Below are 23,060 nucleotides of genomic sequence, written 5' to 3'. Positions count from 1 at the left end.
CAAACACAATGAGGGGAGGAAAGGGTTAACCAAAGGGGACTACTAGAGGAGAGGAAACTGAAAGGAAATACAGAAGCAAAATAAGAAGGTCCCTCACAGCCTCCCGAATGCCCTCCAAGGCCTTTTCCGAGTGCCCATGGCCTGCTGCCCAACGCTGCCTCTGGCTCAGGATGTCTGCTCTGAAAGGCACAAGGACAGGCAGGCAGGCAGAAGGACCCACCCTGGTTTATCAACTTGGCTTTAAATTCTAAAAAAAACTGCTATAACTTACTGGCTTTTATACTGGATATGCTACATTTGCATTGCTTCTAATGGAATTGCTTGTTTTCTATCTCCTGCCAACTAAGCTGATTTGTCTACACTGGAGATGTGGGGCTTCTTCAGACTCAACTCCATGATCCCAGTTGCTGAACCAATTTGAAGTGACGAACTGTATAGCCTCTCCTCTCAGAGGAATTAAGAGGTTGAGAGAGGTGGGTCAAGGAAAGGACCAGATGATGGCTATCTTTGACACCATATGGTGGAGAAGTATCAGAACATCCTGGAGGACAATGGATGTTGGTTGGTCCAGTTCCCTGTCCATTCTGTGGGTGAGGGAAGAAGGTGGACCAGGTATGCAGAGTACAGCCTCACTCTTCTTGAGGCCTACAGGAAGGCCTTCCTCCTTGGTGAGCTGGACTCAAGCCAGGCCCAGGGCTTCCCAAGCTAGTGACTCAATGGTGAAGATATGAGGGACCAACCACATATATGCCATCCCATTTCCTGGAGTGGAAAACCCATCAGAACCAATAAATCTGCTGAGTGGAGCAAGCCTATGAAGGTTCAGATATTCTGAGCCCCATGTGCCCAAGATGTCATGTGCACAAGGGCCCCTACAGAGAACAGTCTCACCCGGGTCAAAGCCACATCGCTGCACACAGGGTCTCACAGGGGCCTGACCATGAGAGGGGCCAGCACCTGTGAGCAGAGAAAGGGGCAGGGCTGCAGGCCAGCTGGTAGCAGGGTGCAAGGGGATTCTGGCACTGGGTGGTCACAGTGGTTGGTTATATCAGGAAAGGTGAGAACAGACAGCTCATAGCAGCCTCACCCAGCTGTGGCTCAATATAGAAGCACTGGATGAGGAGAGCCAAGAGACAGAACTCCAGCCCAACTCAGAGAGAATGATCACTGGTGCTGTCTGATTCTGCTTGAGGGCTGCTCCCATCCCCTCCATATTCACAGTGCCTGCTTGCAGAGGCTTTCTGGGTATAACAGAACCCCTTAGCCCTCTTGGTACCCACCTCAAAGGTGACTCACCCCCTCACCCCCCTCCTCCAAGCTGCCCTCAGCCCAAGGGGGAGAATTCACAGTGTTTGGTGGTGTTAGGTACAAGAGCTGTTAGTGTACAGTGTCTAGAGCTGCTGCCCAGGAGGAGAGCAGGCCCCAGAGGGGCTGTGGCCTTGACTTCAGGAGCTGGAAGGAGAGTTGAGAACAGCAGAAAGATCAGATGGCAAAGGCACAGTGAGAGTAGTGGAGACAGGGATGGGTTGTTTTAGAAGATAGTGGTCTCATACTTGGTGCTGAGGCTCCGCTTAGAGTCTGGTTTTGGGTCCACAACCCAGGAGACACTGGCATGGGATTGGGCATCTTGGTCTATATCGGGTGGTTCCAGCTGCCAAAGAAGGAAAAAGGGCAGAGTCAGAAAGGAAGCACATGCCATGATTAGGAAGCAAACAGGGTCCAGCATGCTTCCTCCACCCCTACCCCACTCCCACCCAGGCCATGCTGGCTCCTATATCCAATGTGGGGCAGTTCTAATTCCCATTCAAAGAACAAGCCCACTGTGGGGCAGAGATAGGAGAGAAGTGCCATCCTCCCTGGAGCATCAGGCAGAGGGCTCATCTCCAGGCCTCACCAGGAACAATTTCTTCTCCCAGGAATTTCTTAGAACTTATCAGTTAAAGACTCCTTGCCCGAGCATCCTGCTATAAGTCCCAAACCTGTTCATGGTGGAGAGGAAGGGGCAAAGGGGTATGGGACAAACTACGTTCTCCCTGACAAGGCCAGAAAGCTCTCACCCTGAGGCAAGACCACAGTTGTCATCCCAGAACTCCGGAGAAAAAGGACACACAACAGAAAAACACAGAGGGCGAAAGCACAGACAAGGATGGGCAGGAGGGCATTGCAGGAAAGAAGAAAATGCCACTCAGTACATAGAGAGGCTACTGAGTCTACAAAGCTCACGGTCACGTTGGGGAGACAGACACATGATAGCAGGAAGTGTAAAGACCTTGACTCCAGGACTAACAGACGGCAGCGGAAGATAAGAAGGACGATGGGTGGTGCAGGTGTGACAGTAACAACAGCGACTATCAGGGGGCAGCGGCACCTGGGGCACAGAGCAAAGCAGACAGACACCGGGAGGGCGTTACTACAGGCTCGCCTGGGTCTTGCCCTCTGCAGCCCATGATGGGAGGGGAGGAGAGCAGGACAACCCAGAGGTGGACACTTGCTCTCCTCATGAGGGGCTGCTGCCCTCCCAGGGCGTGGAACTTGGCAGTGGGGGTAACAAACTGAGGGCCATTCCCCTGAAAGGCCAGCAATCTGCAAGTGTGGGAAAACCCTCCTTTGTGCAGCTGTATCCCATGCCTCAAATTTCAGGGCCCAGGGGGATGGGGAGCCTTGGAAGCTGGGGCCCACGTACTGCTGATTTCCTTGTGCCGACCCGAGGCTTAGGCACTGGTTTGGAAGATTTTGTCTCAATCATCTCAGCAGCAGAGACCCCCACTGGCCTGGACTTCTGGGCCTGCAGGGCCAGCTGATAGGCCACTTCAAATGCCTGTCCCAGTGTCAGGATGATCTCGTACGTCAGGTTCTGGGAGGAAAGAGAATATGCGCAAGCATATGTGGGTTAAAAGCCACTGCACTCCTTTTCTGTAATGTTTGTTTTACCCCCACATCCCCACCCAGAGTGCAGGCAAGGGCAGGGCAGTATCTAGACAGGTAACAAGACTTAAGTACAGTCAATTCTACCATAACACTGGTTTTGAAAACACATTTGTTGTAAAACAACTGATACATTTGGGTACAATTTGAGCATAAAACAAACTTTGCACTCCTTTATGCACAACTTTGTCTGAGAAACACTACTAGGCAAATGCAAACCCCCAGGTGAACTGTGTGGCATGGGAATCCCCCAAACACACACACCTCATGAGGACACACCCATCCAAGTCAGCCCCCCCCCCCCACCTCCCTGCCACAGGGCCCACAATCCTTTAACAGCCACCCAGCTGTGCAGCCCACACCCTTCTCTCTTCATTGCTTTCCTGTCAATAGATTTTGTATTTTTCTTCCTTGTTATCTGTTTTCTTTCTCTCATTCTTTTTCTCCCTCCCTCTTGTTCTCTTCCTCTTGCTGTCAGGGGAGCCAGGCTGGTGGTTTGGGGGGAGTGAAGGTGCACGCTTCCACAAGCCAAGCCCAGTCATTTTCAAGGTGAAGGGCCATATTTATTGTAGTATTTATGTTGTTCTTAATCATTTTAACCAAATGGTGCTATTTTTTGTTAGATTCCTGTCTTTTCAAGAAAATATGTCCCTGACTGAGTTTGGGTGTCGTGTGCCTCATCCTATTCTACAAACCATATGGTTTTTAAGGTGCAGTTTTATAGAGCAAAGTGATTTTTAGGAATATGTAATGCTGTGTTATAGCAGAACTGACTGTACATGAGAAAACTGGGTAGGGAGGTGTCAGGAACTGTGAACTCTGTGGATTAGCTCTTTTAATCTTCAAAACAACCCCATGATGTTCGCTATTTTATTGTCCCGTGTATAGCTGAGGAAATAGGGAGAGGTGAAGTTTCTAAGATGACATAGCAAGTGGCAGAGCCAGGAGCCTGCTGCCGGAATCTGGGTTCCCAAACTCCTTTCTAGACAGGAGCAGCACTGCGGTGTGGGGTGTCAGGGTTCCAGGGGTGCAGGATAGTCCTAGAGCTGTCAATGTTCTGGGAGCCAGAGTTTTTAGAAATAGCTACTTGCCTTGAAGGCAGCAAAGTTCTAGAAAAAACTTCTGGGGTAAGGAGATGACCTTTAGGTCACCATTAGGTACTAACTCAGAGTAGAGAGAATCGTTATTCATGGATTAATTCATTATCTTTGGTGGGCAGTGTACATGAGGATGCACTTCCTCTTCAATTCAGGGCACCCCAAAACTAGTTTGAGCAGAAATCTGAGGGTATAAAACCTAGTGCCAAGGAGGGCACTGCTGCCTCCAAGAGGGAAGCAGAGGGCATTTCGGGGAGATGACCCAGGCTAAAGATTTGGGGAATTGGGCCAGCAGGTTGACAAAGAGAACTCTAAGGAAGGCAAAGGACTGGCCTGATCTAGGAAATACTCGGCTAGAAACTGGAAAAACTTCTGTCACTGGAATCCTGTATAAGCCTCTCCTCTGTATTTTAGTTCTTATCACTGTATAAAGAGGAATTGGACTGGATGACTGCTGAGGTTTCATTCGTGAACCAAATGTTTTCTAAGTGCCAACCAGATGCCAGAACAACACTGCACTGAGGTGGTCCCATATGCCAGGCCCACTCCACCTGTATGCAGCCTCATTCAGCTAGGCCCCTCCTTGGCTGGTGAACTCTGCTGCTTTGTCTTCTCAGAGCATAGGTCTAGAGCCCGACCCCGGCCCTAGGCCTCCACCCACCACATCCACCGTGCTGAAAACATGGCAGTAGTGGTGACTGGTCTGCAGGTCCTTGGTAATGTAGGCAAAGGTACAGAGGTCCTCTGGGTCCTGGGCCGCACAGGAAATGTTCCGAATCTCATGTTCTGCGATGACATTCTGTCGGGGAAAGCAGTGTTCTGGAATCCTCTGGTAACCAGTTTCCCTCAGGGGGCATGACTCTGGCAGTACCCACCCCAGCCTTTTTACCACCACCATCTTTCTTTGTTCCTGCCTAGAGTGGTAAGCCAAACATCATATCCTCTTTTCTCTCCATTTTTTTGTGCCCAAGTTTACTTGATTCAGATTGGGATCTCCACCCTTGACCATGGCAAATGAGGGAGTAAAATGTTCACATCCAAACATCAGCTCTTCCAGGAGTTGGGGTAAGGTGGGGAAGGGTCTCAGTGGCATCCTTTGCTCATTCAGGAAATCTTGCTATTAAGACCTGTGAGCAAGTAAGTGGGGCCAATGGAATCCACGATGAGGAAGAAAAGCATCAGCTGTGCACTGGGGTGGGGGCAGGGGGCTGAAGGCAAGAACCAAGGATAAGGGTATTTGAGCAGGTCAGAGACAAGTACTGGGCTAAGTGGTGGGAACAGAGAGTAATAAAAAGGGGCTAGAGACACTCTAAGGGAAGACACCCAGCTGGTATTAGGGTCCCTGGCCCCCACTGCCCCAACAGTCCTTGTAGGAAGTATACCTTATTGGAGGCATCGATGAACTTGACGCCCTTGTATGTGATGGACAGGATGATGGTAGGGATCTTCTTCATGTGCTCAGTGGATTTCTGTAGGAAATGGGGTGGCCTTGTGAATGCCCCTTCTCAGGGCTAAGTCCACTTGGATTCCAGTCCCCAGCCTCTCTCCCACCCTTAGCTGCAGGGCCCAGGTGGCTGCAGCTGGTGCTCCCATTTGTTTCCTTACCTGTTCCCCCTACACCCTTCCTCACTACGGTTAACTTACCCGCATCTTGGCACAGGCATCTTGAGTGGATTCTGTCCCTCGCAGATCTTTGATCAGCATGGAGCCCAGATACTGTGAGAATGAGCAGTATCCAGGCTTAGGACTGACTCCACACTGCTATAAAGGGGTGACTTAGTCAACTGGGGACCATCCCACAATCAGGGGGTTACCTCTCTCAGTAATACTATTTTCCTGTCCCAGTTGGCAAATGCTCTGGCTAATTCTACCCTTTCCCCTTAAGCTGCGGGGAGGGTCTCAGGAGTGGAGAATGGCATCAGAGCCCTGGGCGTGGCATTGTGGAGGGTCCTGAGAACCTGCTGTATCTCAAGGACAGGGCAGGAAGCAGGAAGTCTGGCCATGCTGGGAGAGCAGGAGTTAACTTACATTGGCTTCATAACCGCAGGATTCAAAGATGAGTTTCTCTGGCTGGTGCTGCCAACTCTGCACAGGGGCATAGGGGGCGGCCAGGCTTGGGGGACGAAGAGTCAGCTTGGTTTCGTGGTGTTCTTCCTGCAGAACATGCAGAGTCGAGGGCTGATTACATTCTCCAAAGGAGCTCACAGACTCTCTTCCTGGCTCCAGGATACCCAAGGCCAGAGAAGCCAGTGACCTCAAGGAGTTCAAGCATTGGGTGGAGAGGGCAGGGATGCAGAGAAGCAATTCAAGGGCACTGTGCCAGAGGTACTATCTATGAAAAAAGGGCAGTGGCTACTGAGGTGAAGAAGCAGGGACCTAAATCACCAAGAAGAGGGCTCAATCAGGAAGGGCTGTGTGGGGAAAGTGGTGCCTGAGTCTTAAAGGAGGTGGGGAAATGAACAAAACTAGAGAGGGGAAGAGGAAAGAGCAGAATACCTTTGGGGCACTATAAACTGTGGGATGCTGCTGAAGCATAAAGAACAAAGGAAATAGTAGAAGCCCAATCCCTGGAAGCCTCATGTCTTCGGCAAGAGCCTTGGAGTTAACTCAGGGGAAAGTCAGTAAAATATCCATGGCTAAGTAGGCATTTTAAATTCTGCTGGTTCTAACAGCAGGCAGCTGGGTGAGGGCTAGGAAATCATTAGAGTCCAGGTAAGAGATGATGGGATCCTTAGTGGATAAAGGAATGAAGAAGAGGTTGAAAAGAGTCAAGAAGTATTTAAGATGTCCATTCCCAGCAATGTGCAAAGAGTCTCTTGGTACAGAACAACTAAAACTGAATAACACATTTTAAAAATCTTTTAAAATTCATGGCTGTGATGTGGAAAGGTAAAGGATATCCCTGGAAACTAGAAATGAGAAGTGTGAATGAAGAGAGAAAAAGACAGAATCTAACGTTTATTCTGTGGGGATGAGGGACACCTGCCAATCTTGTGTCTAACAGGCTAAGACAGTGAACATGAGACAAAGTCAGGAGGTAGGACAGGTAAGTGTTGAATAAATCTGGGAGGTCCCCAAGGTAATACCTTGAGAGGGTGATCTAGGAATGCCAGATGGAGGCAACCTAGGGTGAGGGCTGCAGCTGAGGCCGAGAGCCCATGAAAGCAGATAGTGCAGCCACCATCATGTTGCAGAAACAGAGAAGAAAGAATGGAGTCTGGTCTGGGTTGCAGTTTTGCTGGCAGGTGGAGTATAAGGATATGGAGTTGAGGAGGCTGGAGAGAAATTAGTTCCAGGGAATAAGCAGGGTAAGGAAAAACCAGAGGATGGATTGGGGCTGAGAGATTGGGAGAAAATCAAGGAATTGGGACGAGTGTGCTATGACAGACAGACTGCTGACAAGCAGGAGGTTATAGCCAAGATGGTGATCCAAACTTCTGAAGGAGGGCTGGTCCAGGCCAGATAGAGTGTAGAGGTGTCCCCAAGCAGCCACCAATGGAAGGGAGTTAAGCAGTCAACGAACTGGGAGCTAGGTTGTTGGATCATCTTACACATGGCAGCGGGGTGGGGAATGAGTGTAGGTGTTTGGGATGCCAGGATGAGTGGCTGCCAGTGGGGGAGGTGGACCGATATCTGTCCTTCCCCTCCTGCCTCACCTGGATTCTGAAGCGCTCAGCTCGAGAGTGGGCTGCAGGGTCATGGAGACTGTCGTGTCGCCTCCTGCCTGTGTCTGGAGGTAGCAGCAGGTCTGCTGATCTCCCGGTGCAGGAATCATTCTGACTTAGGGGAGAAGATGTCTGGGAGAGCAAGTCTTGGCACTGCAGTGGGAAAAATGCAATGGGGAGAAACATTCAGGTGAAACTTAGAATCTGTTAGTTCTAAGTTAAAAAAATTTTGCAGTTAAAAAAATTATCTGTCACAAGCCATGTTGCAGATCTCTGGGGCACATAAACACAAAGCTCTTTCTTGAGAAAAAAACTTAGCATACAATTGTTTACGTTTTCTTTCTTTTTTTCTTTGCCAGTCTAGTTAAAGAAAAACAATAGAACCAATAAAATCGAAAGTTGGTTCTTTGAAAACATCAGTAAAACTGACAAATCTTTAACTAGACTGGCAAAGAAAAAAAGAGAGAAAATGTAAAATAACAAAAATCAGAAATAAAAGGAGGGACAATATTATTGACCAAATAGAAAAAAAAAAAAGGGTCATAGTGCTGGGAAAACTGGATAGCCAAATGTAAAAGGATGAATGAGGTCCTCTACCTCACACCATATACAAAAAATGCAGTCAAAATGGATCAATGACATAAATCTAAGTGCTAAAACTATGAAACTCTTAGAAGAAAATATAATGAAATATAGTCAGGGTCTTGTATTATGCAATGGATTCTTAGATTTTACATCAAAAGCATGAGCAACAAGAAAAAAATAGATAAACTGGTCTTCATCAATTTTTTTTTCACTTTTGTGCATCATAGGGCATTATCAACAAAGTGAAAAGATAAGCAAGAGAATAGGAGTAAATATTTGGAAACCAGATATCCAATAGGTGTTTAATGTCCAGAATATAAAAAGAATCTCTTCAACAACAAAAAGACAAATAGAACAATTTGAAAATGGGCAAACACTTGAGCAGACATTGTTCCAAAGACACACAAATGGTCAGTGTGCACATGAAAAGATGCTCATCATTGTCAGTCATTAGGGAAATGTAAATCAAAACCACAATAAGATACCACCTCACACCCACTAGAATGGCTATTATTTAAAAACAACAACAGCAAAAAGCAAAATAAGTGCTGGGAAGGATATAGAGAAATAGGTTTGCTCATGCAGTGTTGTTGGGAGTGTAAAATGTGCAGCCACTGTGGGAAACAGTGTGGCGGTTCCTTAAAAATTTAAACAGAACTATGACTTGGCAATCCTACCTATAGGTATATACTTAAAACAGTTGAAAGCAGGGATTCAGAGAAATTTGTACACCAATGTTCATGGTAGCATTATCTACAATAGTCAAAAGGGGGAACAACCCAAGTGTCCATCAGCAGATGAATATATAAACAAAATGTGGTAGATATGTATGATAGAAGTTACATGCTACAACATGGATGAACTTTGAAGAATGTTCAATGAAATAGACTAGAACAAAAGGACAGATATATGATTCCATGTATACAAATGATTAGAAAAATGAGTACAGGTTGGGGGAGGAAGGGGGAAGGGGAGGTTAATGCATAAAGGGTACAAGTTTCTGCTTGGGATGAAGGAAATGTTTGGGTAATAGAGGGTGTGTTGATATCATAGCACTTAAATCTGATCAGTGCCACTGAATGGCATGCTTGGGAGTGGCTGAGAGGGGAAATTTTATGTTGTATATATGTTACCACAAAGAAATTCAGTTAATACAGAAACAATTACTTCTACATTAAACAAAAGAAAAAGAGTAGCAGCTGTTGCTCTCTGTGCCCATGCATGCCTCAGTCATAGAGGCTTGTGCAGGAGCACTCAGCTTGTGTTCTTCCCCATTTGTGTAGCCAAGGACTGACTGGCTCAAGTAATGGAATCACCTGTAAGGTTCTTAAAAATGCAGGTTCTCTTATCCTCCCACTCACCCCCTCAGGAATTTTAATTTAGAAGATTTGGGGAGGGGCCTGGGAGGCTGAGAGTCAGGTTCGCATCAGACTGCCAGCAAGGGGACCTCCTCCAACCTCACAGCCCCCTCCCCTGTGGTCCCCTTGTCCTCTGCCACCAGGCAAGCATGGAGCTGAATTTACCACAGTGCCCATTAAGTTTGTGCTGTGGGCAGTATTTGTTTCCCTAACTTTTCCTCAAATTTTATTTTCTACTTATTTTAAATGATCTTTTATTATAGGCTAGATGGAGCTTTTTTGAATCTAGATGGGAGGCATATAATTTATAAATAATGAGCCAAAAAAAACACCCTTTCCTGTGTTCTTGGCCCCAACAATGAGAGAGGGGAAGGATTGTTTTCTCCAGTAAGGCTGAGGTCACTCTGAAGAATATTTTTTTAATTCTTACAAATGCAAAACACATACACATATCCGTTTTCTTCCTTCCCCCAACTCACTCTCAGCTGGGAAAACCTTGGGGGCTTCTGGGGTGGCTCCTCATAGGGCCTGTCTGCGAGGGAGGCAATGATGCGCTTGCGATGGCCGAGCAGGTGAACCTTTAGGACCTGGGCAGTGAGGAGGGGAGGGAAGAAGAGAGGAGAGGTCAGGCAGGACTTACAGGCCCCCGTAGCCCTCTAAATCGCACCCTGTGGGTCAGAATGTCACCTCTAACTTCAGTTTTGGCAGGCTAGCTCTGCGCAGAGGCTGTACTTACATTGACAAGCTCCAGTTCCCAGAGGTTCTTCACAGTGTCGATGGAACTGTAGCCACTTGACAGGAAAGAATGGACGTAGTCCTGCAGCCCCAGGGAGTCCAGCCAGGAGGGTACGGAGCAGGGACTGTTCCCATCACAGCCTAGAGCCTTCACCTGTGGGGTGAGGAGGAGAAGCAGAACTGACATAGCATCCAGGACACATACCCTGGGGACCATATGGCCCAGAGCAATTCACATAGCCTACACCAGAGAGCATGGCTGGGAAAGGGACAGGACAGTGGGCCTGGGGGCCTCTGTACCCTTGATTCATCCCTTCACACAGCCCCCTCTATTACATCTGAGGGGTGGTAACCACTGGAACATCCCATCATCTGGGTAAGATGGCCCTATGGGTCAGGCTAGATGGGGAGGTTTGCAGAATGCTTCCCATCCTGTGCTCTGATGAGATCAAGGACCTGGTGGGACAAGAAAATGATGTGAGCCTGAAGCAAGTGCTGCCTTTATAGTTGGGGCTTGTTGTGCTTCCTGAGTTCTTATATGTGGAACAGACAAGGGAACACTGAAGCAGCCTTCAAAGAGACTCACAGTCACACAGAGGCTACTAAAGAGACAGAGCCTTCTTATCCAGTCTGGGGATCAAAAGGCCTTTCATACAAACATGGTGTGTTGGTTTGAAGCTGTTATGTACCAGAACAGGCCATGTATTTTAATCCACTCCTGCGTGTGCAGACCTGTTGTAGGTGGGACCTTTTGGTGAGATTATTTCAATTGAGATGTGACCCACCCATTCAAGATGGGTCTTATTCCTTTTACTGGAGTCCCTTATGAGAAGATAAAGGACAGAAAAAGCTGAGAGAGCTTAGTGAAGAATGCCTTGGAGAAGCTAAGAGAAGACCCGCAGGACACAGAAGCTGAAAGCAATGAAACCCAGAAGTAAAGGACCAGCAGATGCCAGCCATGTGCCTTCCCATGTGGCAGAGGAACCCCAGCTGCTGGCAGCCTGTCTTCAGAGTCCAGGTATCATCTTGTTGATGTCCTGAGTTGGACATTTTCATGGCCTCAGAACAGTAATTTGTAAGCTAATAGATTGTAAAAGCCAACCCGTTATAAAAGCCAACCCATTTCTGATATATTGCATTCCAGCAGCTTTAACAAACCAAAACACATAGTTATTTGGGTTTTGTCTAAAAGGGTGAAGCCAGATCCCAGCCTCTTCCCTAATCTAAGGCTGGTGTGTGTGTGTGTGTGTGTGTGTGTGTGTGTGTGTGTGTGTGTGTGTGTGTATGAGAGAGAGAGAGAGAGAGAGAGAGAGAGAGAGAGACAGACAGACAGACAGACATGGCCCCAGTACCTCCACTAGATTCAGCACCAGCATCTTGGAGAGGGAACGGCTTGGCATGCTGTACCAGTCCCTGCCTCCTTTCTGCTGCTAAGTGCCTCTAGGCCTACCTGTGGGGTAGTGGGCTTGACCTGAGATCTGGATAAGCAAGGGATTAGTGTAAGCTGATTTTGTACTGAGTGAGTCAGGAGAGACCCCAAAGGGAGCTCCAAGAGACAGGCCATGCCTGTGGCAACAGGCTCCTGAGCTGGGCAAACTCTTGGGACCTGAAGAGGCTGGGAACTCTCCTTCCTGAGCCTAGACAAGGTCCTCACTGTCCTTAGTGCTCTCCCAACTCTCCAGGGGCCTTTGGATTTAGCAAGAAAGTAACAGGATTCTGTGCTGGCCTCAGTGGATCTCCTGGGAAGTGGAGTGGACACCACCATAGATCTGCATGCCCCAGAGTCAAGCTCCTCCCTGTGCCCAGTTTAGGCAGTGGTCAGGAGATGGTCCTGGCTCTGGCAAAAGCTGAGGCTGCAGAGCTGTATATACTCACTTTGGGTAGGGACCGCGCAGCCTGGAGTAACTTCCGCCGATGCTGTGGATCACTGATGCCAATCTCTCGCAGGTCTTGCTCTTCCATCACGTTAGACCCCTGAGAGAAGAAAGGAGAACATTAGGACCCCTCCTAAACTGACAGCTGGTAGCCACCTGAGGGCATCAGCCTGTCATGGCCTCTTGTCAAATTCCTCTTCACCATAGGAGATCTGGGACTCCCCATGGAGGCCAGCTCAGCCCAGAAAGTCTTGTGCAAGAAGGGGGCCATGGTAAGCAGAACACTTGCCTGCCCAGTCTTCCCCCTCCTATCCCCAGGCAGTGCTCAGATGAGCTGGGCAGTGCTGGGTATCCAGAATGTGCACAGGGCACGGAGTAGCCAGGGGTGAGGGGGCATTACATGCTGAGGCCTGGCCACGAGCACTAGTCCTCCTCTGAGTGAATTTCTCTGGGGAGCAGGGTCCATGGCCATTCAAGATTAAGAACTGGGGGACTAATCCCAAGATTCCTCATAGGTATGACTTTATAATTACAAAGCTGTAATTACCACCGCAAGCAGACAACTGGCAGTAGAGGCAGGTACCCAGTGGGATAGGATTTCAGCCAGCCCTATCCCAGGAGAGAAATCTTAAAGGAAAGACTGTTGGGGAGGAGCTTCCCTAGCTTGGAGAAAAGGGTGGTACGTAGCTGGCCCTGCTGCAGATGAGGGTAGAGAAGTGCCTATGATAGGGTAGAGTGAAAATAGAAACTTTTGGAACCCCCACTGCCCAGCGCTAAGCATGATGCTGAGGAGGAGGGAGAGGAGGAAGAAAATGGCTGGTGTTTACTTACTATGTACAGGGACTGAAATACCATTTCTGCTATTAAAAATGGTACTGCATGAAAACTCTTGTATGAGCATCATTTCTAGGATGGTTATCAAAAAGGGAAGTTGCTTGGTCAAAGAGCATGTGTACTGAAAATTTTCACAAATATTTATACTCTCATCAATTACTTGAGTGCACTGCAGCATACTGTGGAGGAAGGGAGTATTAATGCAGTTTTAATTTGCACATTTCTTTATCATAATAATCTCAACCAAGGGCAAGATTGAGAATCTTTTTGTATTTTATTAAACATTTATATAGCACTTACTCCCCCAATCCATGTTCTACATGCTTTACATTGTTAACCCATTTAATAGGGACTACTGTGATTCCCATTTTACGGCTGGGGAACATGAGGCACAGAGAGGTTAAGTAACTTGCCCGAAGTCACACACTAAGTGTGGAGCAGAGATTCCACACTGATGCTCTTGTCTACTCAGCTCAGCTGCTGAATGTGTGGGGAAGCATCTCTAGTTCCTTTTCCAGGACTTATCTGCTTATTTACTATGGAGTTGTTGGTCTTTTCTATATTGACTTGTACAAATTCTTTATAGAGTAAGGGAATTAAACTTTTATTTATGAAATGAGTTAGACTTTTGTTTTTCCAGCTTGTCATTTATTTTGTAACTTTTATGTTGGTTTTGCTCATGCAGAAATTTAGTTTTATGTACTCGAGTGCAACTTTTCTTGTATAGCTTCTCAATTTTGTCAGGGTTAGAAGGATGTTCCCATTCCAAGATTATTTTTTTAATGTCTTCCACATTTTATCTCCTCATTTTCTCTTTGTCATTTTATGGTTTCATTTCTCACATTTAAATCTTTTTAATCCATCTGGAATTTATTTTGATATAAGGTTTAATGTAAGGATACAGCTTAATAGTGTTTCCAGGCCACAAGTTGTCTATTTCTTGAATGATCTTTTTCCCGCTTATCTTTAATACCACCCCTCATGTGTCCTAAATTCCTGTGTGTTTTTGATATTCTTTTTGGACTCTCTGGTCTATTGAGGTGGGTATTGTTTACCTCCCTTTATAGATGGGAAAGTTAAGTAACTTGGACTGGCTCAGGCAGATCAATTACCTTTGCACTAAAGTTGTGGTGACTGCTGGCTGCAGGAGGCCCCAGAATCTGTACAAAGGTGATAAAAACTTGTTCCCACAGAGGATACTCACCAAGCCTTAAGCTTAAGAGAGCTCAGGTGAAGAGTGTCCCGGGTGAGGAGAGCTTTGAATCCAAACTGGAAGCTCCTCTCCACTCAGGCTGCAAAACACAGCCTTTTGCTGGAGCATGAGGGAAGCCCTGGGCCCACAAAACATCCCATAGGACCTGGGCCACAGGTGCAGTAAGGTAGCTCCTGAGTCACCCCTGCTTCCAGGAGTCCCCACACTCAGTTCCTACAGTTACTCTAGGCCTGAGTCTAGGGTGTGCTGATAGAAAAGGGCAGAGAGAGGCGGCCACCTACTCATCAAGTGTAATGACACCTAAGCGAGGACCTGAACCAAACCAAACAGTGACCCTAAAAGAGGGAGGCACGATAGTAATTTTCTGAATTCCTAATGTAACCTGAACATTCACAAGCTTTTAGGGCAACATTAATGCTGAACTGAAGTCTCATAACAAGGAAAACCAGATCTAACTGGAGAGGGGGTCTTCATTAACCAACCCCCCAATCATTAGAACTTCTGGGCTGTATGAAGTTTTGATGAGAATGAGGCAATGGAAACAAAGGGTTTTATGGAAAATAAGAGCAAACAGTTGTCAGAGCATGTCCTGGGTACAGAGCAGAGGATGCCTGATTTCCTGTACTTGTCACATCTACCTCCTGCAGGATTGGTTCGTGTAGTGACTACAAAGGGCTACAAATGCTCAAAGGGCAAGAAGCATTGATGGAAGTTACCACACCCTGTTAACTAAGGGAGAAAAGGGACCAGCTACTGCCTTCTGGAAGACTCTTTTCTAGAAGGCGAGAAGGGTTATGGAGGAAAAGATCTTTCTACTTCATCACACTAACATTTACCAAGAGCTTACTATGTGCAGTTTTTGTTCTGAGCTTTTAATTGGGGAGATAGTAAAGTAAAACAGTTCATTTGCCAGTGCACTTCAGTTAATATTTTCTTAGATTAAAAAAAAGTTTCTTAGTCTAAGTAAAATCGGAAACATAACAAGTCTTCAGACCTACCCTTCTTGGAGTTGGCACTTTGCTTGGTTTGAGGATGAGGGGATAGGAGGGCTCCGGGCAGCAGTGTGGGGTGCCCAGAGCGCTTCCCCCACCCTGGGGTCTGTGCATGGGCTTTCGCCTTCCTATCTCATTCTGTCCCCAGGATGTTTTACTAGGCTCCCCCACTTCACAGTGAGGAAACAGGAACAGAAGTGAAGTAATTTACAACACAGCAAGTGGTAGCACTGGAGAGCCCAGTTTTCAAGTTAGAGACCTCAAGGGAAGAGCCCACCAGAAACCACCTGTGGGGTCCATGAGCTCTGGGGTTAAGAGAGCTGCCTGTCTTTATGAGGGAAGTGAGCTGTTCTGGGCTCACACAGAAGATGCAAGAGAAATGGGTCCAGGCAATGTACCAGTCCTTTTACATTTCTCAAGCAATATTCCCAACAAACTTTTGGAATAGGTATGGCCCACATTATGCAAAAAACAAACAAACAGAAAACACCAACACCCCCTGCCCCCCCCCCCCCCACCAGGGCTCAGAGAGCTAAATGGATTTATCCAAGGTCACAGTGGTAAAAGGATTGTTAAATCTCCATTTCACAAACTCCAAAGTCATGTTCCAGACTCTTTTCACTAGTTTAAGTAAGGACTATCAAAGACAAAAGCAATGTATAGACTGTGGGCGGTCGCCTGTGAGGGAACTGGGTGGGAGATCTGTCACAGACCTGGGGATGAGAACCCCCACCCCAAGTGTGAGAAGGCTGCCTTGCTTTTCACAGAATCACACTCACTTCCTTGAACAAATGTCCTTCCCACAGAAATTCCTTCCCACCTACCTTTTCTCTATCTAATAAGCAGGAGCAGTGTTTCCTCTTTAAATTTACAGAATCCACATTTTTAGGGCTGAATAGACCCCTGGAGAGAGACCACTGGTTGTTTTGGAAGTGAGGGAATGGGGCTGGACAGACACCCTCATGGTGAGGGAGAAACAGGGTCAGGTTGTGGGCACAGGCTCTCCATTAGCAGCCCAGGCCATGGGAGCAAGGGTCATCAGCATCTAGGGGCCTACGGCCAGTTGACTCAGCAAAAAAAACCAGGCTGGGCTGCTAAAACTCAGTGACAGATGTGTCCCATTTAGTGACTTACACAATCTCACACATCATTACTCAGCATCCTTCCTTAATAAGGCACAAATGAGAAGCAGTGCCTATCCTGGCTGTAATTAGTTCAACTTTGTATCAGCAAAATCCATTTGAATGCTTTCTTTTTCCTACCAGGATCTGCTTCAGGCACTGTCATGGTCAGGTTCATGTTATGTGTCAACTTGACCAGGTGGTGGTGGTGCCCGTTTGTCTGGTTGGGCAAGTACTGGCCTATCTGTTACTATGAGGACATTTCATAGAATTAAATCATGATCACACTGGCTGCATCCACAGCTGATTCCATTTGTAATCAGCCAAAGGGGAGTGTCTTCTGCAATGAGTGACGTATAATCTAATCACTGGGAGGCTTTTAAGGAGGATTCAGAAGAGACAGGCTCTCTTCCTGCTTCAGCCAAAGAGTCTCTCTTGTGGAGTTTGTCCAGACCCTTCATTGGAGTTGTCAACTTCACAGCCTACCCTACAAATTTTGGACTCTACATTCCCACAGTTACCTGAGACACTTTATACATTTTATATCTACATATATTTCCTGCTGATTGTTTCTCTAGAGAACCTCAGCTAATACAGGCACCAAGGAAAGTGGTGCTCTGAGCAGAGGCTCCCAGCACTGGAGCAGGGCCTCTGAGGCCCCAGATCCCTGGGCACAGTTCAGTGATGTACAGATGGAGGGAAAAAGGGGGCCCTGTAGCCAGGGGCAGGAAGGAGCATAGCAAAAACTGACTCTGGAGGTCTTGAGGGAGAGGATAGGAGGGACTGGTTAGAGGTATATAGGAAGGGGCTATTATAGGACCCCACAGTACTTTTTGCCCAGCTTTCTCTGGGCTCTAGGGCTGTAGGGCTCTGATTCCCTTGATAGGATTTTAGGAGAAGGAAATGTGGTTTTTTTTTTTTTTTTTTTTTTTTTGTATATTGAAAGGCATCTCACTTGTTAATATTTTGCTAGAAATTTCTTAAACTCCAGGTAAGGTCTTCACTCATCAAACAGTGGAAAAGGCTCACAAAGGGGAGTATTGGGGAGCAGAGCCCCAGGGATGTAGATCTCTTTCAGCCTAAGAGTAAAAGGGGCAGTTTTACTTGCTGAGGATCATGAGGCTGTGATGGGCCAGGAGGAGGGATCCTCCTGGGCTCGACTTCCTCTGCCTCCTGCACTACTCCACTTAAAATTCCTCTCCCTTTGGGACAGGGACAAAGGGCAGGGTAGCAGAAAGGCATCCCTGAGGACAAAGCTTTTAGTCATCTTCATTTACAGCACTGCCTCCAGTACTCAGAGCTGATGGCTGGCATATTGTCAGCACTCAATAAATATTTGTTGAATGACTGGGAGACTTATGGTTGGAAGGGACACCACTGACACAAAAAAAGAAGAAAGAAGAGGCTAAACAGCTAAGTCAATGGTGCTTCACACTTTTGGTCTTTTGAGTCTTCTGCAAAGGACTGGGAGGAGAGTTGGGGAGAGTGTGGACACAATCCAGGGTGGGAAAGAGGGTGCTTAGGGAAAGAAAAAATTACCAACGGTCCTGCTAGGGCAACCAAGCAATAAGCAATGCCCCGAGGACAGGTGGAGGGAGGCAGTCTCACATGGAGGTGCCAGGAGAGTGAAGGCAGAGAAAAGGATCAAGGGCACACCAGAGCCAGAGGGAACAGTTTGGGCACAGGCAGGATGCGGGAAGAACCGGCTCTTATGGGAGCAGTGATGTAGGTAGTGGCAGCATAGGCTGTGCGGCAGGGAGTGGGAAAGGAGGCTGCTATGAGGACACCTGGCTAGGAAGTTACCCTAGAGAGCTGACACTTTCTGTGCTAGGTAAAGGGAAGCTGTCCCATGGTGTAATAAGGAAGGTGGAGTAACTTGCCTAAGGTTACATGGCCCGTCCCTGCTACATTCAGTTACATTCTGCCTCTTCTCTAGAGTTGCATATGAGAAGATTCAAGGCAAAAAGAGAGGAGTAATTTGTACATTATCCTACAGAATGCCGTCCAGGGCTTTTTTCCAGGTACACAAGGCTCAGTAGTCCTCTTTCAAAGGGGACTAAGTATGTTGAACTGGAGAGTGTGCTTGGAAAAGCTGACTCAGGGCCCAAGGATCACTGATCTACAGGAGCCCCAACTTGTGCCTGTCATCCCTATGGGGCATGGTGCTCTGCCCATCTCCTGTACAGCAAAGGGCTACGGGTAGCATACGGGGCAAGGAAGGATGGGTCAGCCTGCCAAATGGGACGTCAGGTCTTTTATCTGATCACTTGTGAGATTCAGGACTTAGGAATGTTATAGCTCTAGATGCTGAAACATTCAGAGATGCTCTGGCAGGCCCTTGGCACCAGGCTTGGGTGACCTGAAAGGTGTGAGGTTAGCTGGGTTCTCCCCTCCCACCTCTCTGCCAGCTGGGAACCTAAGACCCAACACGTGGGTCAGTGTGGTAAGTCCCCAAAGCCCAAAGTCTCCAACACACTCAAACTCCAGCCCTTCAAGAGAGCCATCTAGTGGGGAAAGAGAAGCTGACAGGCAGGTAGAGGAGACGCTGAAATTGTATTTAGGTGTTTAAATATATATGTGAACATGCTTAAGTATGTGATTTCTGCCATGAGGCAGTCACCCTTGGAGAGCCAATGGGAACCCCCCAGCCTATCTAGCTTTGTCAGCAATCGAGTGACCCATCCTTACAAGGAGGGGCAGGGCCAGGGGCCTTGGCTAGCTCTGGCCTACAGGTATCCTCACTGATACTCACTGACTGATAACCATGCCAGGGCTAAGAAACATTCTGTCTGAGCCTGTCTCCCTGGGAAGACTGTATCTAGGGATGAATTTCTCATGGGTCCCCATCCTACACCCACCCCATTGACCATCCAAACAGGTCTCTCCTTCCAGACTCAGAAGCCACAGATCAGCAGAAAAGAAGTCTATATGGTGGGGCTGCTGTGACTAGCACAAGCCCCCTCCAGAGCAGAAAGGGTTAAGTGATACCTGGCTCTGCTGGGGTGCATGAAGCTAGAGTTGAGGAAAGCTGAATTTTTACCACTGATCCACTAAATGCTCTCTAGCAGAGCTGTTCTCTCTTACTTGGACATCTTCCCCAAGTCAGTATCTGTCTGTGGTTTGGGGCATTGTTTCCAGAAGGCCCATCCCAGTAAAAGTAAACTCCTACCCATTCTTTTTTTTTTGCATGGGCAGGCACCGGGAATCGAACCTGGGTCTCTGGCATGGCAGGCTAGAACTCTGCCACTGAGCCACCATAGCCCGCCCTCCTACCCACTCTTGAATAACTGCCAGATGTTCTTACATGAGGGGCTTCTCTGGACTCCCCCAGGCGGTTTGTGTGTTTCTGCTCACAGAACTTTAGGCAAATCTTTATCACATGTACCATGATATACTGTGACTCTGTTGACACGTCTGTTCCCTAGGGGAGATGGTAAGGAGGCAGGGGTTTTATGTCCACGGACTGTGTGGTAAATGAAGGAGACAGCTGGCTGGACACCAGCAGGGAACAATAACTACACAAACCAGGGAGCAAGGCCAAAGGGAGCCATGGGGGCCAGTGCCTTAGGGAGTCAGAAGGAGCAACCGCCAGCAGAGGGGGAGATGAGTGAGTGAGAAGGGGATGGGGGATGTATAGGGAGGCCTTTTCTGGGAAAGTAGGGCTTGAGCTGGCCAAGAATTTGACAGGTGGAGGACACAGCAGAGAGGCATCTGGCTGCAGGAGCAGAGAATGATGACCATGATGGTGATACCAAGAGTAATAATGGGCCAGATGTGGGTAACATTTAGTGACTGTCTTCCTCTTTCTTCCAGGCACTGGGATAGCTGCTTTGCATCCATTTCATTTAGTCCTCATTTTTGGGCTATGAGGTAGGCGATATCCCCGTTTTTACAGAGCAGGAAATGGAGAGAACAAAGCCATCTGTCTAAAGCCTCCAGGAAACTAGTGGTGGAGCTGGGATGAGAGCCCAGGCAGCCTGGCTCCTGCACACATGGGTGCTGTGTCCAAGTGAGCCTGCTGAGCGGGAGGCCTGGTGGCAAGGCAGGGACAAATGGGGCCAATAGGGTGGGGGTCCGGCAAGAAAAAGCATCTGGGAGAAGCAGACCTCAGTTTAAAGCACAATCAGCGAGTCTGGTACAGGAGGTGGGCTGGGATCATTGCTCTTTCCAGTGTTCCAGATGGCTTCGGGCAATCTACAAGGGCAGCTTCTCCGGCCCATGCTTAAGTACTTCTAACTGAACAAGTCAGGCAGTATCTCCCAACATCCCAATGTCACCCCCTCCACCTCCCTTGTTTGAATCTCATAAAAACCTCAGAGTTTCTCCAATTCGGGGAAACAGATCTGAGGCTTGGCTGTTTTTCTTTTTTCTTTTTGCCTCCTGTTTCCTTACATAGCACTCCGTAATAAAACTCTTTCTCTCTTTGAAACTATGGTGTCAAAGATTGGTTTTTGTACACATCAGGCAGTGAACTTGGTTTGGCAACAACCTGTCCACCTGTGGAAGGTACTCGTTTCAAAAGCCCCTGGAACTCTGGTTTCAGAAACTCTTGGCAGTAAAGGACAGAAACCTGACTTCAGTGCTCTTCACAAGACCAAGTGGTCTGTGACAGGAGCCAGGAGCTCTCCACAGGAGGACCCTGCAGAGGGCTTCCTGGCATGACAGGAGCCCAGGAACCAGCTCAGAGACTGGGAAAGAGAGGTTGACAGTATCGGGGTGCTCCTTGGAAGCCCCATAACCCTGGCCCTTACACCTACTTCATACTTCCCTGGAGAGTCCAGGGCAGTAAGACCTGTCCCTTGTGATGTGAATCCGTGTGGAGGAAAAGAGTCCAGGCTCGGGGGGCTGGGGGCGGGAGCAATGCACCTGACCTCTCCATCTCTGGGCTTTGCCGGCAGTCAAGTTCGCCCCCTCTAGCATGAGCTCTACAATCAAATAAAGGCCGTTTATTCTGAGGAAAACCGGCCAGGGCAGCCCTAGATTGGATTCACCTCCCAAGGAGGTTTATCATCTCCAGAAATGGTTTCTAGACTCTATGCTTGCCATGCTCCTTCCCATGGTGGCCTTATTTCCATATTCAGTACAGCCTCTCTCTTTTCTCAGAAAGTAACCTGGTAAAAATGAAAAGGCTGAAATTTCATCTTCTGAGGGGAGAAGGAATGAGACAGAGCTATTGTCCTGGACTGATTCACCCCCAGGGAAAAGACTAACAATGCTGTCCTTCTCCCTGCAGCCCCTTCCTCCCCTCTCCCCCAGTCTTCCTCTCTCAGGAGAGCAAAATGAAAGTGAGAGGGGGAGGCCAACCTCAAGGAGCAGGAGACCAGGGGAACAGCTGTTTCAGAGGCCCTGGAGGGGAGAGAAGGTGTGCACGGGGGTGAGGTGGGAGTGGGGCTCGACCTGATATACATGAAAATGCAAGTTCAGACCCTGAGAGCAGAGCAGGCTTCCTCAAACCAAAGTGGGAAGGCCGGGAGGCTGAGGGAAGAGACAACCCAGTGAGCCAGCGGGGCGCCAATGGACACTACCCACCCCCCATACCTGTACTGCTTTCTGGGGCCTGCCTGCTTGGGGAGGCCTGCTGCTGAAGCTCATGAACAGAGACGGCTCAGTAGGGAAGAGGGGATCACACCCTGGGTCAGATGCAGGATGGCCATCCACATTGGACCCCCCCCAACTGCCAGCAAGGACCACTGTGCTGAGGATGACCTTGCAGGGCTCCCCAGGCACTGGCTCATTCAAAGTGATACTTCCTGTCTGCTTTCAAGAATGCTGTAGATTTCCACTGTGCCCTGCCTCTACGTTCTCAATTCTTCCCCACATCAACAGAAAATTATTTTCTGAGTAGTGAAGTTATACAGTTTCATTATGAAAAAATTGGTAAATACAGAAAGTACAAAGAAAAATGTAAAAACCACTCACAAACCCACTATCTAAATTAAAAAAAAATGCTGCTACCATTTAGGTGTATTTTTCTAAGTGAATTATTATTTTTTCTACCATCATTTTGGCGCATTTTTCTAAGCTTTTATTTTAAAAATAAAATTTAAGCAGAAATGCATTATACCATGAATATTGTTTTTTAACCTGCTCTTCTCACACATACTGCAAACAATTCCCCCTGCTGTTTAACTCTTATAAGTGACTGTCATGCACTCCGGCACCCAGCATGCTGTGACTTAACCCGTCACAGGACTGTTAGGTTTCTTCCAGTCATCACGAATGCTGGTAGATGCCACTGCAGGCAATGTTTTGGCATCCCCAGGACATGCTATGTGGCTGCAGCACTGGAGCTGCCCTGGGCACTACCATGTGGGGTGCAGGCCCTTGGTCTGAGCCTGGATCAATGTGTGAGGCTGTGGTGACACTCTCCAGGTGTGTGCCTGTGCAGGTGGGAAAGGAGAGGGAAAAGGGATATGTGCACTCCCTTGTTCCCCAACGCAGAGAGTCCCAGACCCAGCAAATGTGGAGCGTGTGTAAGAGGCCAGGCCAGGGAGAGGGGGAAGAGCCACAGGAACTGAGGAAGAGGGGGTAGGGCTCTCTACTACTCATCAGTGTGGCTTGAAAATCTTAGTAACAATGAAAAATACAGGCTATGCTCCCTGAAGCACACCTGCTTTAACCCATCCAAGGGTCTGAGGGCTTCCTGTGAGCCCACTACCAT

General features: G+C 48.0%; 2 protein-coding genes across 10 annotated transcripts in view; one reads left to right on the top strand and one right to left on the bottom strand.

The window, feature by feature from the left end:
* The window catches only part of TCP11 (t-complex 11), an 88,237-nt gene extending 73,066 nt beyond the window's left edge, over positions 1–15,171 (top strand). Inside the window, exon 10 of the mRNA XM_077161552.1 lies at positions 14,934–15,171. Coding sequence (XP_077017667.1) covers positions 14,934–14,992 — 59 coding nt within the window. The 3' untranslated portion in view covers positions 14,993–15,171. The remainder of the gene's footprint in view (positions 1–14,933) is intronic.
* ANKS1A (ankyrin repeat and sterile alpha motif domain containing 1A) overlaps positions 1–23,060 on the bottom strand; it is a 253,183-nt gene that overhangs the window by 2,941 nt on the left and 227,182 nt on the right. For 5 of the 9 annotated variants that reach the window (XM_077161541.1, XM_077161544.1, XM_077161542.1 and 2 more), the window contains 10 exons: positions 12,241–12,339; positions 10,367–10,519; positions 10,110–10,217; positions 7,679–7,840; positions 6,051–6,176; positions 5,667–5,738; positions 5,405–5,491; positions 4,684–4,821; positions 2,684–2,854; positions 4–1,651 (listed from right to left, as the gene is read on the bottom strand). In XM_077161541.1, the coding sequence (XP_077017656.1) occupies positions 1,532–1,651; positions 2,684–2,854; positions 4,684–4,821; positions 5,405–5,491; positions 5,667–5,738; positions 6,051–6,176; positions 7,679–7,840; positions 10,110–10,217; positions 10,367–10,519; positions 12,241–12,339 (1,236 nt within the window). In that variant the 3' untranslated portion in view covers positions 4–1,531. Of the gene's footprint in view, position 1; positions 1,652–2,683; positions 2,855–4,683; positions 4,822–5,404; positions 5,492–5,666; positions 5,739–6,050; positions 6,177–7,678; positions 7,841–10,109; positions 10,218–10,366; positions 10,520–12,240; positions 12,340–23,060 lie in introns of those variants that run through there. The other 4 variants (XM_077161547.1, XM_077161548.1, XM_077161540.1 and 1 more) reach the window with 3 other exon arrangements.

This window comes from Tamandua tetradactyla, chromosome 5, assembly GCF_023851605.1.
Source record: "Tamandua tetradactyla isolate mTamTet1 chromosome 5, mTamTet1.pri, whole genome shotgun sequence".
NCBI lineage: Eukaryota > Metazoa > Chordata > Mammalia > Pilosa > Myrmecophagidae > Tamandua > Tamandua tetradactyla.
Note: the sequence above shows the minus strand (reverse complement) of the source record. Positions and strands in the feature narration are given on the sequence as shown.